This window comes from Theobroma cacao, chromosome 9 (assembly GCF_053813885.1).
Source record: "Theobroma cacao isolate CCN51 chromosome 9, ASM5381388v1, whole genome shotgun sequence".
In the NCBI taxonomy this organism is placed as follows: Eukaryota; Viridiplantae; Streptophyta; class Magnoliopsida; order Malvales; family Malvaceae; genus Theobroma; species Theobroma cacao.
The window spans coordinates 546,139-560,340 of NC_142647.1; the positions used below are offsets into that span (position 1 = coordinate 546,139).

At 35.1% G+C, this 14,202-nt stretch overlaps 2 protein-coding genes across 2 annotated transcripts; both read right to left on the minus strand.

The window, feature by feature from the left end:
* Positions 1–1,811: 1,811 nt before the first annotated feature.
* On the minus strand, positions 1,812–6,547 carry LOC18587654 (glutamate receptor 2.2-like). Its single transcript, XM_018126760.2, has 5 exons — positions 6,255–6,547; positions 3,530–4,869; positions 3,145–3,457; positions 2,649–3,055; positions 1,812–2,567 (listed from the first exon to the last, which is right to left on the minus strand). Exons 1-4 carry the CDS (start codon positions 6,535–6,537, stop codon positions 2,934–2,936), a joined length of 2,058 nt encoding a protein of 685 aa, XP_017982249.2. The 5' UTR covers positions 6,538–6,547; the 3' UTR covers positions 1,812–2,567; positions 2,649–2,933.
* Positions 6,548–8,749: 2,202 nt separating this feature from the next.
* Positions 8,750–13,329, minus strand: LOC18507124 (glutamate receptor 2.7-like). Its single transcript, XM_018126761.2, has 5 exons — positions 13,092–13,329; positions 10,394–11,733; positions 10,007–10,319; positions 9,511–9,917; positions 8,750–9,429 (listed from the first exon to the last, which is right to left on the minus strand). Exons 1-5 carry the CDS (start codon positions 13,294–13,296, stop codon positions 8,809–8,811), a joined length of 2,886 nt encoding a protein of 961 aa, XP_017982250.2. The 5' UTR covers positions 13,297–13,329; the 3' UTR covers positions 8,750–8,808.
* Positions 13,330–14,202: the final 873 nt, after the last annotated feature.

Consider the following 14,202-nt stretch of genomic DNA (forward strand, 5'->3'; position numbering starts at 1 on the left):
GGCAGCTGGTGGCCCCCTTCTTTGGCTGTTAGAAGGAAAAAACATTACATATCCTATTGGCCATAGGGAAAATATTAGGAAGATTGTCAGTATTAAATCTTGTATAGTAGTATTCCACTACTCATAATTAGAAGAAATTTCAAGCTTTAACTGGAATAAACATGGAGTAGTTTTGATTTTGATAAGTTGTGTAGCAGCAAATGTCTTTTTCTAGGATCTAATCCGTTGACTTACTTAAAGCATTACATCATGCAGCTTCTTTTCCAGGAAGCTGTAGGGAAAACTCGGACTGTTAATTGATAACGAAAGCCAAAACTAGAGTCATTAAATTAATCATGAATTAGAGTATATATCTCAGTTTAAAATAGAAAGATTCTCTACTTACTTTTTACTGAAATCCTCATCAACCAAATTCTCTGCTTCTTCATTAACACAAATTAATAAAAAGTTAGATAAAAAATTGGGTGAAAGTGAGTATGATAAGAAGGATGAAGTAGTAACTATTGCAAAAGCTTTGACCATTTTTTGTTAATTAAGGAAACATCTTGTCTCCAACCTTTTCCAGGAAACCAAATGCCTCCCACATATATATAGCTCTGAATGCAATAATATTTTAATTTCCTGCACTTCCTTCGTGATCAGATGGTTCATGTTATGTGATTTCTGAAGAAGAAGAATGAGTCAACGAAAATAGAGCAAGAGAGCAACCAGAATTCTAAACAACTTCAACTTGGATTTTATATGTTCACTTCCATCCTCTTCACCGTCATAGACAACCGTATTACCCTTTTCTTTTTTCCTTTTCTCCCTGAGTTCAACCTATGCTTAAACAGCTTGACTTTCTGAATTGAACAGGAAATTAAATTGAATTTGCTGATGAGGGGCTCAATTTGAATTCAAGTATTTTGAAAATTAGTGAGAGAAATTCAAAGTCATGGTATCGGTTGGCATTAATACATAACTTCATGTTGTAATTGATTAACACCTTTATCTTTAATAATCTTAGTTCAAGCAAACTTTCCCTGAGTTGAAAATGAGAAACTTGAATTAAAATTCTTCCATGCTGACTCAGTTCTTTTAAAAGTTTTTCCCCAATTTTCTGATTGTTTGTCTAATTGAGTGTACTAATCAGCCAACATATTCAACTATTAAAAATTGGTGCAAATGTAAGCATATTTAGCAACTACCATGCATATGTATTTGGGACCATTCTATGAGTTACTTATAAATTATCTTGATATTTCCGATACCTATATTTTTTTTTCTCAATCAAAGGTAAATTTCATTAAATATCAAATGTTTGTTAGGAAAGATCAAAAGAAAAAGAACAATATGTCCACTATTTTTTTTTTTGAAAATTAAGGTTGATCATTTCGTTAAGGTAACCTTACATTAAGACAAGAAGTAGTCAACTGGTACAATATGTCCACAATTAGTGAATAGATTCTATATATTATGAATGAACTAATAATTTTCACATCGTTAAAAAAAAAGTTTAAAAGTTGAGAAGTCTAAAAAAAAATACTTATAATTTTAAAAATATTTATTTTGAAATTTTTTTGAGCTTTTACCTTTACATTTTTATAAGGTGGATTAAATAAGAAATATAAACTTTTTTAATTAATTTTATTGAAATCCATAATATCCATATGGTGTTATTACTTTAAGTTTTCTCAAATACAAAGCTCAATAATATTCTTCTTTTTTTATATTAAAGAGTTAAGCCTATCATTATCCCCGTCATTGTCGAAGAAAACCTCATTATTTATAGTAATTTTCAATATATACTCTATTGCAATTAGGAAAAGATCAAGTTATGCACAGTTCAATTGGACTAAATACTATAAAAAATTATCATAATGAAATGTTATAATCTTTTATCTACCAATGAACATCAATTTATGACTCTGGATTACTGAAGTTGTCAATGGAGTAAAGGGGAATATCTACTCCAATTGTTCTCTTGGGCTATTTGCAGTGTTAGCAAGCTCAATAGGATGTCTTCCGGAGGATGGAAATATCTCCGGAGATGCTGTAGCACTTGGGGTGAGATCACCATTTTTAGTTGCTCTTCCTTGATTTGTCAAGAACACAAAGCCTGGCTCTGTCCGGTTTGAGTAGCTTGATGGACTTGGCGGACAGTTAGTGTTTGGTGAGTCTCCTGCAACGCCTATACTTACACTATCATTTTTGCTTTTGTCTTCGAGTTCACTTCTTTTAAAAGTATGGGAGCTGAGGTCTTTCTGGTCGAAGATTCTTGACAGGATCAGAATTCTTTTCCAGAAAGGAGTTTCAGAACCGAAGCGAAACAAGACATGCCTTTGCTCGTACAAGAACATTGTTGCAAATATGATTAGAGCTGATATTGAGGTGACGCTAGCAATAAGGAACAAGCCCCAAAAACTCTCGACACCAAGACTGTTGTGAGAAACCAAAGTGTTGGTGTCAGAACAACTGCTTTCCTTCTTGAACCATGCCTCTTCAATTTGATTCATTTTTTCTCCCTGAGTAACATTTAGGATTGCCCTGGAAACATCTGCTACAAGAGGGGAACCTCTAGGGAAGGCCTGTAAATTGCAAAACAATATCAGCACAAAGAAACATTGCATACGGGTAAAGAGAAGATAAGAGATTGAGAGAAAACTCACAAAACCGAAGCCATCAGTTCTAAATTTTGGTTCGACTACGGTATATTGGTCGCAATATTTTGCGAGAAAGAGCTTCATATAAGGAATTTCGTCCAAAGTAGCAGAAATACCACCATTGGCACTTCCCTTGGTAAAGAGATCATGAAGTTCTTCCAGCGTCTGATATTCTATAAGTTGGGATTCAGGAAAAGTTAACCCCTTCAAGATTCCCTCAACGAATGAGCCTTTCTTGAAACCAACCTTCTCCCCTTTCTTTAAGAGCTCTTGTATGTCAGTTACCGTAGGCTAGAGTTGTTGCACGGTTAAAAGTGAAGTCAAACTAGCTGTGTAGCTTTGGGTGAGAATGAGGACGACGAAACACCATATTATTACCACGAATCGAGCCAAGTTACTGACCACTCTCTCCCCTGCAAGTATAATCCAGGAAGCAAAGAAAGTTAACAATATGAAGTCAATAGTACAACTTTGTAAATCAAGAAGATAAAAAAATTATTACGATGTGCAAACACCATGGTAGAGAAAGAGAACCAGAAGCTCGTGCCGGCTTGATACGAAGGGGGTCCCCTGAAATCTTCATTTATTCTGTGTTCTAGAACCCAGACAACAAATCCGATGAAAAAGAAAAAGCAAGCACTTGTCACCCAGAGGTCCCATGTTAGAGGTTTCAAGAAAACCCATGCATTCTTCCTCCTGTTATCTCTGATCGGTACAATCATTGATACACCCGATTCAGTGTATGGTAATGTGAAGTCCACGTACCGTGACCTGTTTGCCACAATCGTTGTATCTCCTACCACAGCATCGTATGTCTGTTCATAATTGACAAAAAAATTATAAAAAATTCTTGTTAAAAAACTCAAAAAGATAAAGAGATGTTTTACCCCATTATACACTTGAAAGATTAAGTCATTGTAAGTCCCGGCGCTCTTGCCATCAAGCGTTGCAAAGGGAATGAACTCGTAAGGAAAGACATAAGGCATTGCAGCCATTACAGCCTTAAAAACATCTACGCAATATCCGGTGACTGAAGTAGCTGTACGAGAATTAGGATCCCATGTTACTTTAATAAATTGACTGTAACCACTCTTCACTGGAACCCCAATCCTCAATTTCTTCCCATTTGTTGGAATCTCCCAGCCTCTAGGAGGAAAGGTGGTATCCCCTGGCCATATAATGGGACCAAGATTTGGCTTATGAGTAGAATTAGTGCTTCTCTTTGCCGAATTCAATTCTTTTACAAGTCCACTTTTTGGTGTCCAAAACCCAACCCTTCTCTCCCCATTTCCATTTACGTTAACTATCCGAAAAACTGATGATTGTAGCTGTCCATTAACAAAATTAATGTCTCCAGTAAGACCCCTGAATTTAGTGCTTGACAATGCTTGGATTAGGTGTGGGCCATTCCTTGAGACCCTGAAAGATTCAAGATCTGTTCCACTGCTGGAGACATTAGTTTTACTGAAGCTGGAGTTTCCCATGCTAACATTCTCAATTGCCATGGCTAGTGCAAAAGTGGCATCATAAGCCCACTTTCCAAATATGTTCAATTCAGCATTAATAATTGTGGGATTGTCTTGCTGGAATTTCCTTTTCCATCGAAATCTAAAATTTTCTAGCTCATTTGTTTTCGGAACGTAAGTCCTTACGCCAAGAACCCCTTGCATGGAATCGATGGTTGGGGGCTCCGTTAAACTCCAAAGATTAGTCATTCCATCTGTCACGATCCAAGCATAGCCTTCACTCATCATTCCAACCTCTTTCGCTATGGTAAAAAGCCTAGTGCCGAGAGATGGTGGCATGTGCACAATGAACACTCTCGTTTGCATAGTCATTAGCTTGTAAAGCTCTTCCGAAATTTGGTCATCGCCAGCCGATGAAGGGATGACACTCCGGTATGGGACACGAGCATTGATCTCTTGCAAGGCGTCTGTCAAGTAAGGTATAATACCTTCTCCAAATTCATTGTCTATGTAGATTGGCACAGCTTCTCTCCATCCGAAGGCTTCAACAATTGCACTAATGGCTTTCACTTGAGATGAGTCATTTTGTGTAGCTCGAAAAAAGTATGGACTCCGAAGGGAGGTAAGAGAAGGGCTTGTTGCCGAAAATGAAATGATGGGAACCTGAGATTTGTTTCCGAGGTTGATAACAAAATTGGCCTGCATTGAAGTTTGCGGCCCTATGATTGCTTGCACTTGTACATTTTTTATCAAGTCAAGAGCTGTTTGTCAAGCAAACAAAATTTAATAATCTTGATCATCTTTATACTAATCTGTATAGTAACAAATAATATAAATTCAATAACCTCATTTTCATATTCTATGAACAATTTTGATAAGATAATAAAATTTAGATTAAACGATAATCATGTATATATGCATAAAATCTTTCTTATTTTTTTTCTAACAAAAATAAAATCAAAAGTTCCGAATTAATTTGCAACTTTCATCCAACGAAAAGCTAGGAAAGACTACCACCCAATTACCGCACAATTTGGAAGAAATATAGAGTAAAAAAAAATGAAGGAACCGGTCTTCTGACCAGGTCTGATTAAAAGGTAAAAAAATATTTTTTGAAAAGTAATATATATATATATATATATATATATATATATATATATATATATATATATATATATAGTTGCTGTAGCTGAATACTCCTAGTTTATGTATGACCTATTTAACTGTATCTATATATATATCTCATATTTATTATTTTTTTAGTATACACATACTTCTCTATGGTAGTAGAAATATTTAAATGGATTTCAAGTCAAATATTCTCGATACAGCTAGCCTCGAGTCCATAGTCAAATGTTTATTAGTACAAATTTTTCTTATAAAAAATGTTTATTATTACAAATTGAAGGCAAATTTTCTGTCACATAATTGAAGGCATTAATTATTATATGGATTGGCTTACTCAACGTGTATGGTCTCTCACAGTCTACAACCATAATTTTCTAATTGATCGGCTACTCCACAATCAAAACAATCTTTATATCAAATTAAAAAATGATGTAAATTATCAATATATGTACTGTTCTTTTTCTTTCTTTAGGAGGTGAAGGGGCAAAGAGGGTCGTCAGTTATCAATTATACGGTTTTCATAACCAATTGCATATGCCTTGATAAAGTTTTCTTAGAGAAAATTAATGCATATAAACGCAATGTGCCTTTGCTTGAGCAAATTTAACTCCTAATCTTCTATGCGTTATTATCAACCTTTATGCTAGTTTTATCAGTTTGGTCTCCAAAAAATAAATAAATAGAACAAGCTTGATATATACCTCATTTTAGAAAAAAAACTAAACGATTTAAAATTTTAAAAGAGAGGTTTTGAGATTTTGAGGCAGATTAAATGAAATAAAACAATAATATATATAACTTTATCATTTGTCATGTGAGAAAATTAAATATTAATAGAAAATTTATGATTGATGATTCAAAATAAGTTGAATGAGAAAAATAAAACCAAAAGAGAGAAATAATTATGATTTGACCTGTTAATTAACAAGTACAATCTCTAAAATGTTTCCATATATATTAAAATTTATTTTTTAAAAAGAGAGTAAATGAGGAGAGAGGTGGAAGAGGAAACACGTACCAGCAGCAGCGGCGCCAACAACGTCCTTGGAGTCCCTGGGGTTCAAGACAAGCCTGGTTCTGTAGGAAGCATGAGTGGCGTAAAAATCAGAGAGGGCCATGTTGATGCAGCTCAATCCAATCTTCCCAAACTTTGTATCCAAGTCAAGAACCACCCCCACATTAACTGGGATGCTACTGCTGTTTTGTGCAGCAACCACATGCATCAGCAAAATCCTGCACGAAATGATCACAAGGCAGAAAAAATGGAGAAGAGGGCTGGTTACTGCCGTAGCTTTCTGCATCTTAATTGAAGCTCTTGGGCAGGGTCTGGCCTGGACAAGAAGATACTGATATTTATAATGGATGAAAAGTAAGAATCAAAGAGCCGCAATCGAAGAATTGCATGGGAAGAATCCCCCGGGGATTTAACCCTTCTTCTTCTTTGACTTTCGCAGTCTCATTGCACGGAAATTTCATGCTATTCTATAGTTTACATTTTTAATTTTCGGAAAGATATTTTACACCAGGCAACCCTAGCTAGCTTGGTGATACATTTTACACCAGGCATCCCTGTCTGGTTAGCACAACCCAAGACTGAAGAGTGAATAATTAAACGAAAAAACTAAGCTGCTCCTCCTCACTTAAAGGAGTAGAACACTGACAAATGTAGATCTGATGACCAAAGCTAGGATTTGTCTTATCTTAATATCGATCGTTTACCTTGACCAACTCAAACCTTCTTGCTCTCAAAGTTTGAAGGGAAAATTGCGTGACTCGGATTAGTGGATGGCTTCCTTCAATTTCCCATCATTTACTTTGTCAGCCGGCCCGCAAGGAAAATTGGGGCCACGCCCCTACAAGTCTTTGGTTGTTAGAAGCAATAAACAAATTACAAATATTACATATCCTATTCGCCATTGGGAGAATATTAGGGAAAAATAAAAATAAAAAGAAACCCACATTTTAATAAGAGGTCTGATGAATTAGCTGTGATTACATGAATTGTATTCAAACCAATATTCTGGCATAATAATTTTCTCTGATAGTATTAAATCTTATAGTAGTATTCATTATTAGAAGAAATTTCAAGCTTTATACCTTGAATAAATGACTTGCTCAAAACATTACATCATAAGTTGTGTAGCAGCAAATGTCTTTTCCAGGATCTGATTAATCAATGACTTGCTCAAAACATTACACCGTACAACTTCCTCTAAGGAAAACATTGGATTGTTAACTAATAATTTGAGGCAAATTAAACAATGATCATTAAATTAACCACGAAGTTTAAAATAGAAAGATTCTCTACCTACTTTTGGCTAAAATCTCCATCAGTCAGATTCTCCACTTCCTTGTTGACACAAATTAATATTATTCCTCTTTTTTTTTTCTGTCTCTATTTGATTTTTACAAATATATATTATACTAAAATTTGTAAAAAAAAAATTCAAAGTTCAACCTATTCTTAAACAGCTTGACTTCCTGAATTGACCAGGAAATTAAATTGAATTTGCTGATGAGGAACTCAATTTGAATTCAAGTATTTTGAAAATTAGTAAGAGATATTCAAAGTCACGGTATCGGTTGGCATTAGTACATAACTTCATGTTGTAATTGATTAACACCTTTATCTTTGATAATCTTAGTTCAAGCAAACTTTCCCAGAGTTGAAAATGAGAAACTTGAATTAAAATTCTTCCATGCTGACTCAGTTCTTTTAAAAAATTTTCCCCAATTTTCTGAGTGTTTGTCCAACTGAATGTGCTAATCAGCCAACATATTCAACTATTAAAAATTGGTGCAAATGTAAGCATATTTAGCAACTACCATGCATATGTATTTGGGACCATTCTATGAGTTACTTATAAATTATCTTGATATTTCCGATACCTATATTTTAATTTTTTTTTCAATCAAAGGTAAATTTCGTTAAGTATCAAATGTTTGTTAGGAAAGATCAGAAGAAAAAGAACAATATGTCCACTATTTTTTTTTTTTTAAAATTAAGGCTGATCATTTCATTAAGGTAACCTTACATTAAGACAGGAAGTAGTCAATGGGGACAATATGTCCACAATTAGTGAATAGATTCTATATATTATGAATGAACTAATAATTTTCACATCGTTAAAAAAAAAGGTTTAAAAGTTGAGAAGTCTAAAAAAAATACTTATAATTTTAAAAATAATTATTTTGAAATTTTTTTGAACTTTTACCTTTACACTTTTATAAGGTGAATTAAATAAGAAATATAAGCTTTTTTAATTAATTTTGTTGAAATCCATAATATCCATATGGTGTTATTACTTTAAATAAGAAATATTCTTCTTTTTTTATATTAAAGAGTTAAGCATATCATTATCCCCGTCATAGTCGAAGAAAACCTCATCATTTACAGTAATTTTCAATATATACTCTATTGCAATTAGGAAAACATCAAGTTATGTACAGTTCAATTGGACTAAATACTATAAAAACTTATCATAATGAAATGTTATAATCTTTTATCTACCAATGAACATCAATTTATGACTCTAGATTATTGAAGTTGTCAATGGAGTAAAGGGGAATATCTACTCCAATTGTTCTCTTGGGCTATTTGCAGTGTTAGTAAGCTCAATAGAATGTCTTCCGAAAGATGGGAATATCTCTGGAGATGCTGCAGCACTTGGGGTGAGATCACCATTTTCAGTTGCTCTTCCTTGATCTGCCAAGAACACCAAGCCTAGCTCTGTCTGGTTTGAGTAGCTTGATGGACTTTGTGGGCAGTTAGTGTTTGGTGAGTCTCCTGCAACGCCTATACTTACACCATCATTTCTGCTTTTGTCTCCGAGTTCACTTCTTTTAAAAGTATGGGAGCTGAGATCTCTCTGGTCAAAGATTCTTGACAAGAACAGAATTCTTCTCCAGAAAGGAGTTTCAGAACAGAAACGAAACAAGACATGCCTTTGCTCGTACAAGAACATTGCTGCAAATATGATTAGAGCTGATATTGAGGTGACCCCAGCAATGAGGAACAAGCCCCAAAAACTCTCGACACCAAGACTGTTGTGAGAAACCAAAGTGTTGGTGTCAAAACAACTGCTTTCCTTCTTGAACCATGCCTGTTCAATTTGATTCATTTTTTCTCCCTGGGTAACATTTAGGATTGCCCTGGAAACATCTGCTACAAGAGGGGAACCTCTAGGGAAGACCTGTAAATTGCAAAACAATATCAGCACAAAGACACATTGCATATGGGTAGAGAGAATATAAGAGATTGAGAGAAAACTCACAAAACCGAAGCCATCAGTTCTAAATTTTGGTTCGACTGCGGTATATTGGTTGCAATATTTGGCAAAAAGGAGCTTCATATAAGGAATTTCGTCCAAAGTAGCAGAAATACCACCATTGGCACTTCCCTTGGTAAAGAGATCATGAAGTTCTTCCAGGGTCTCATATTCTATAAGTTGGGATTCAGGAAAAGTTAACCCCTTCAAAATTCCCTCAACGAAGGAGCCTTTCTTGAAACCAACCTTCTCCCCTTTCTTTAAGAGTTCCTGTACGTCAGTTACCGTAGGCTGGAGCTGTTGCACGGTTAAAAGTGAAGTCAAACTAGCCGTGTAGCTTTGGGTGAGAATGAGGACGACGAAACACCATATTATTACCACAAATCGAGCCAAGTTACTGACCACTCTCTCCCCTGCAAGTACAATCCAAGAAGCAAAGAAAGTTAACAATCTGAAGTCAATAGTACAACTTTGTAAATCACGAAGATGAAAGAATTATTACGATGTGCAAACACCACAGTAGAGAAGGAGAACCAGAAGCTCGTGCCGGCTTGATACGAAGGGGGTCCCATGAAATCTTCATTTATTCTGTGTTCTAGAACCCAGACAACAAATCCGATGAAAAAGAAAAAGCAAGCACTTGCCACCCAGAGGTCCCATGTTAGAGGTTTCAAGAAAACCCATGCATTCTTCCTCCTGTTATCTCTGATTGGTACAATCATTGATACACCCGATTCAGTGTATGGTAATGTGAAGTCCACGTACTGTGACCTGTTTGCCACAATCGTTGTATCTCCTACCACAGCATCGTATGTCTGTTCATAATTGAAAAAAGAAATTATAAAGAAATTCCTGTTAAAAAACTCAAAAAGATAAGGAGATGTTTTACCCCATTATACACTTGAAAGATTAAGTCATTGTAAGTCCCGGCGCTCTTGCCATCAGGCGTTGCAAAGGGAATGAACTCGTAAAGAACGACATAAGGCATTGTAGCCACTACAGCCTTAAAAACATCTATGCAATATCCGATGACTGAAGTGGCTGTACGAGAATTAGGATCCCATGTTACATTAATAAATTGAGTGTAACCACTCTTCACTGGAACCCCAATCCTCAACTTCTTCCCATTTGTTGGAATCTCCCAGCCTCTAGGGGGAGAGGTGGTATCCCCTGGCCATATAATGGGACCAAGATTTGGCTCATGAGTAGAATTAGTGCTTCTCTTTGCCGAATTCAATTCTTTTACAAGTCCACTTTTTGGTGTCCAAAACCCAACCCTTCTCTCTCCATTTCCATTTACGTTAACTATCTGAAAAACTGATGATTGTAGCTGTCCATTAACAAAATTAATGTCTCCAGTAAGACCCCTGATTTTAGTGCTTGACAATGCTTGGATTAGGTGTGGACCATTCCTTGAGACCCCAAAAGATTCAAGATCTGTTCCACTGCTGGAGACATTAGTTTTATTGAAGCTGAAGTTTCCCATGCTAACATTCTCAATTGCCATGGCTAGTGCAAAAGTGGCATCATAAGCCCACTTTCCAAAAATGTTCAATTCAGCATTAATAATTGTGGGATTCTCTTGCTGGAATTTCCTTTTCCATCGAAGTCTAAACTTTTCTAGCTCATTTGTTCTGGGAACGTAAGTCCTTACGCCTAGAACCCTTTGCATGGAATCGATGGTTGGGGGCTCTGTTAAAATCCAAAGATTAGTCATTCCATCTGTCACGATCCAAGCATAGCCTTCACTCATCATTCCAACCTCTTTCGCTATGGCAAAAAGCCTGGTGCCGAGGGATGGTGGCATGTGCACAATGAACACTCTCGTTTGCATCGTCATTAGCTTGTAAAGCTCTTCCGAAATTTGGTCATCACTAGCTGATGAAGGGATGACACTCCGGTATGGGACATGAGCATTGATCTCTTGCAAGGCGTTTGTCAAGTAAGGTATAATACCCTCTCCAAATTCATCGTCTATGTAGATTGGCACAGCTTCTCTCCATCCGAAGGCTTCAACAATTGCACTAATGGCTTTCACTTGAGATGAGTCATTTTGTGTAGCTCGAAAAAAGTATGGACTCCGAAGGGAGGTAAGAGAAGGGCTTGTTGCCGAAAATGAAATGATGGGAACCTGAGATTTGTTTCCAAGGTTGATAACAAAATTGGCCTGCATTGAAGTTTGCGGCCCTATGATTGCTTGCACTTGTACATTTTTTATCAAGTCGAGAGCTGTTTGTCAAGCAAACAAAATTTAATAATCTTGATCATCTATATACTAATCTGTATAGTAACAAATAACATAAATTCAATAACCTCAATTTCATATTCTATGAACAATTCTGATAAGATATTAAAATTTAGATTAAACGATAACCATGTATATATGTATAAAATCTTTCTTATTTATTTTTTCTAACAAAAATAAAATCGAAAGTTCCAAATTAATTTGCAACTTTCATCCAACCAAAAGCTAGGAAAGATTACCATGCAATTACCACACAAGTTGGAAGAAATATAGAGATAAAAAATGAAGGAACCGATCTTCTGACCAGGTATGATTAAAAGGAAAAAAAATATTTTTTGAAATGTAATATATAGATATATATATATATATTTTCTGTAGCTGAATAATCCTAGATTATGTATGATCTATTTAACTATATCTATATATATATCTCATACTTATTATTTTTTTAATATACACATACTTCTCTATGGTAGTAGAAATATTTAAATGGATTTCAAGTCAAATATTCTCATACAGCTAGCCTCGAGTTCATAGTCAAATGTTTATTAGTACAAATTTTTCTTATAAAAAATGTTTATTATTACAAATTGAAGGCAAATTTTCTGTCACATAATTGAAGGCATTAATTATTATATGGATTGGCTTACTCAACGTGTATGGTCTCTTACAGTCTACAACCATAATTTTCTAATTTATCGGCTACTCCACAATCAAAACAATCTTTATATCAAATTAAAAAATGATGAAAATTATCAATATATGTACTGTTCTTTTTCTTTCTTTAGGAGGAGAAGGGGCAAAGAGGGTCGTCAGTTATCAATTATACGGTTTTGATAACCAATTGCCTATGCCTTGATAAAGTTTTCTCAGAGAAAATTAATGCATATAAACACAAGGCGCCTTTGCTTGAGCAAATTTAACTCCTAATCTTCTATGCCTTATTATCAACCTTTATGCTAGTTTTATTAGTTTGGTCTCCTAAAACAAACAAATAGAACAAGCTTGATATATACCTCATTTTAGAACAAAAAAACAAAACTAATCCATTTAAAATTTTAAAAGAGAGGTTTAAAGATTTCCACGCAGATGAAATGAAATAAAAAACAATAATATATATAATGTTATCATTTGTCATGTGAGAAAATTAAATATCAATAGAAAATTTATAATTGATGATTCAAAATAAGTTGAAAGAGAAAAATAAAACAAAAAGAGAGAAATAATTCTGATTTGATTTGTTAATTAACAAGTAGAATCTCTAAAATATTTCCATATATATTAAAATTTATTTTTTAAAAAGAGAGTCATTGAGGAGAGAGGTGGAAGAGGAAACACGTACCAGCAGCAGCGGCGCCAACAACGTCCTTGGAGTCCCTAGGGTTCAAGACAAGCCTGGTTCTGTAGGAAGCATGAGTGGCGTAAAAATCAGAGAGGGCCATGTTGATGCAGCTCAATCCAATCTTCCCAAACTTTGTATCCAAGTCAAGAACCACCCCCACATTAACTGGGATGCTACTGCTGTTTTGTGCAGCAACCACATGCATCAGCAAAATCCTGCACGAAATGATCACAAGGCAGAAAAAATGGAGAAGAGGGCTGGTTACTGCCGTAGCTTTCTGCATCTTAATTGAAGCTCTTGAGCAGGGTCTGGCCTTGACAAGAAGATACTGATATTTATAATGGATGAAAACTAAGAATCGAAGAATTGCATGGGAAGAACCCCTTTGGGGATTTAACCCTTCTTCTTGGACTTTCGCAGTCTCATTGCACGGAAATTTCATGCTATTCTATAGTTTTCATTTTTAATTTTCGGGAAGATATTTTACACCAGGCATCACTGTCTGGTTAGCACAACCCAAGACTGAAGAGTGAATAATTAAACGAAAAAACGAAGCTCCTCCTCCTCACTTAAAGGAGTGGAACACTGGGGACATGTTGATCTGATGACCAAAGCTAGGATTTGTCTTATTTTAATGTCGATCGTTTATTTTAAAATTGCGTGACTGGGATCAGTGGATGGCCACCTTCAATTTCCAATCACTTACGTTGTCAGCCGGCAGGCAAGGAAAATTGGGGCCACGCCACTACAAGTCTTTCGTTGTTAGAAGCAATAAACAAATTACAAATATTACATATCCTAGCTATTCGCCATTGGGAGAATATTAGGGAAAAATAAAAATAAAAAGAAACCCACATTTTAATAAGAGGTCTGATGAATTAGTTGTCATTACATGAATTGTATTCAGACCAAATATTCTGACATAGTAATTTTCTCTGATATTATTAAATCTTATAGTCGTATTCATCATTAGTAGAAATTTCAAGCTTTATACCTTGAATAAATGACTTGCTCAAAACATTACATCATAAGTTGTGTAGCAGCAAATGTCTTTTTCCAGGATCTGATTAATCAATGACTTGCTCAAAACATTACATCGTGCAACTTCTCT

Excerpts from the sequence above, each read along its gene's own strand:
- LOC18587654 (XM_018126760.2), bottom strand. The coding sequence starts at position 6,537 with ATGCAGAAAGCTACGGCAGTAACCAGCCCTCTTCTCCATTTTTTCTGC. Across the intron at positions 3,458-3,529 it reads TCTTTCAAGTGTATAATGGG|ACATACGATGCTGTGGTAGG; the intron begins GTAAAACATCTC and ends AATTATGAACAG. Across the intron at positions 3,056-3,144 it reads TACCATGGTGTTTGCACATC|GGGAGAGAGTGGTCAGTAAC; the intron begins GTAATAATTTTT and ends TTATACTTGCAG.
- LOC18507124 (XM_018126761.2), bottom strand. The coding sequence starts at position 13,296 with ATGCATGTGGTTGCTGCACAAAACAGCAGTAGCATCCCAGTTAATGTG. Across the intron at positions 11,734-13,091 it reads TGTTGGCGCCGCTGCTGCTG|CTCTCGACTTGATAAAAAAT; the intron begins GTACGTGTTTCC and ends CTTGACAAACAG. Across the intron at positions 10,320-10,393 it reads TCTTTCAAGTGTATAATGGG|ACATACGATGCTGTGGTAGG; the intron begins GTAAAACATCTC and ends AATTATGAACAG.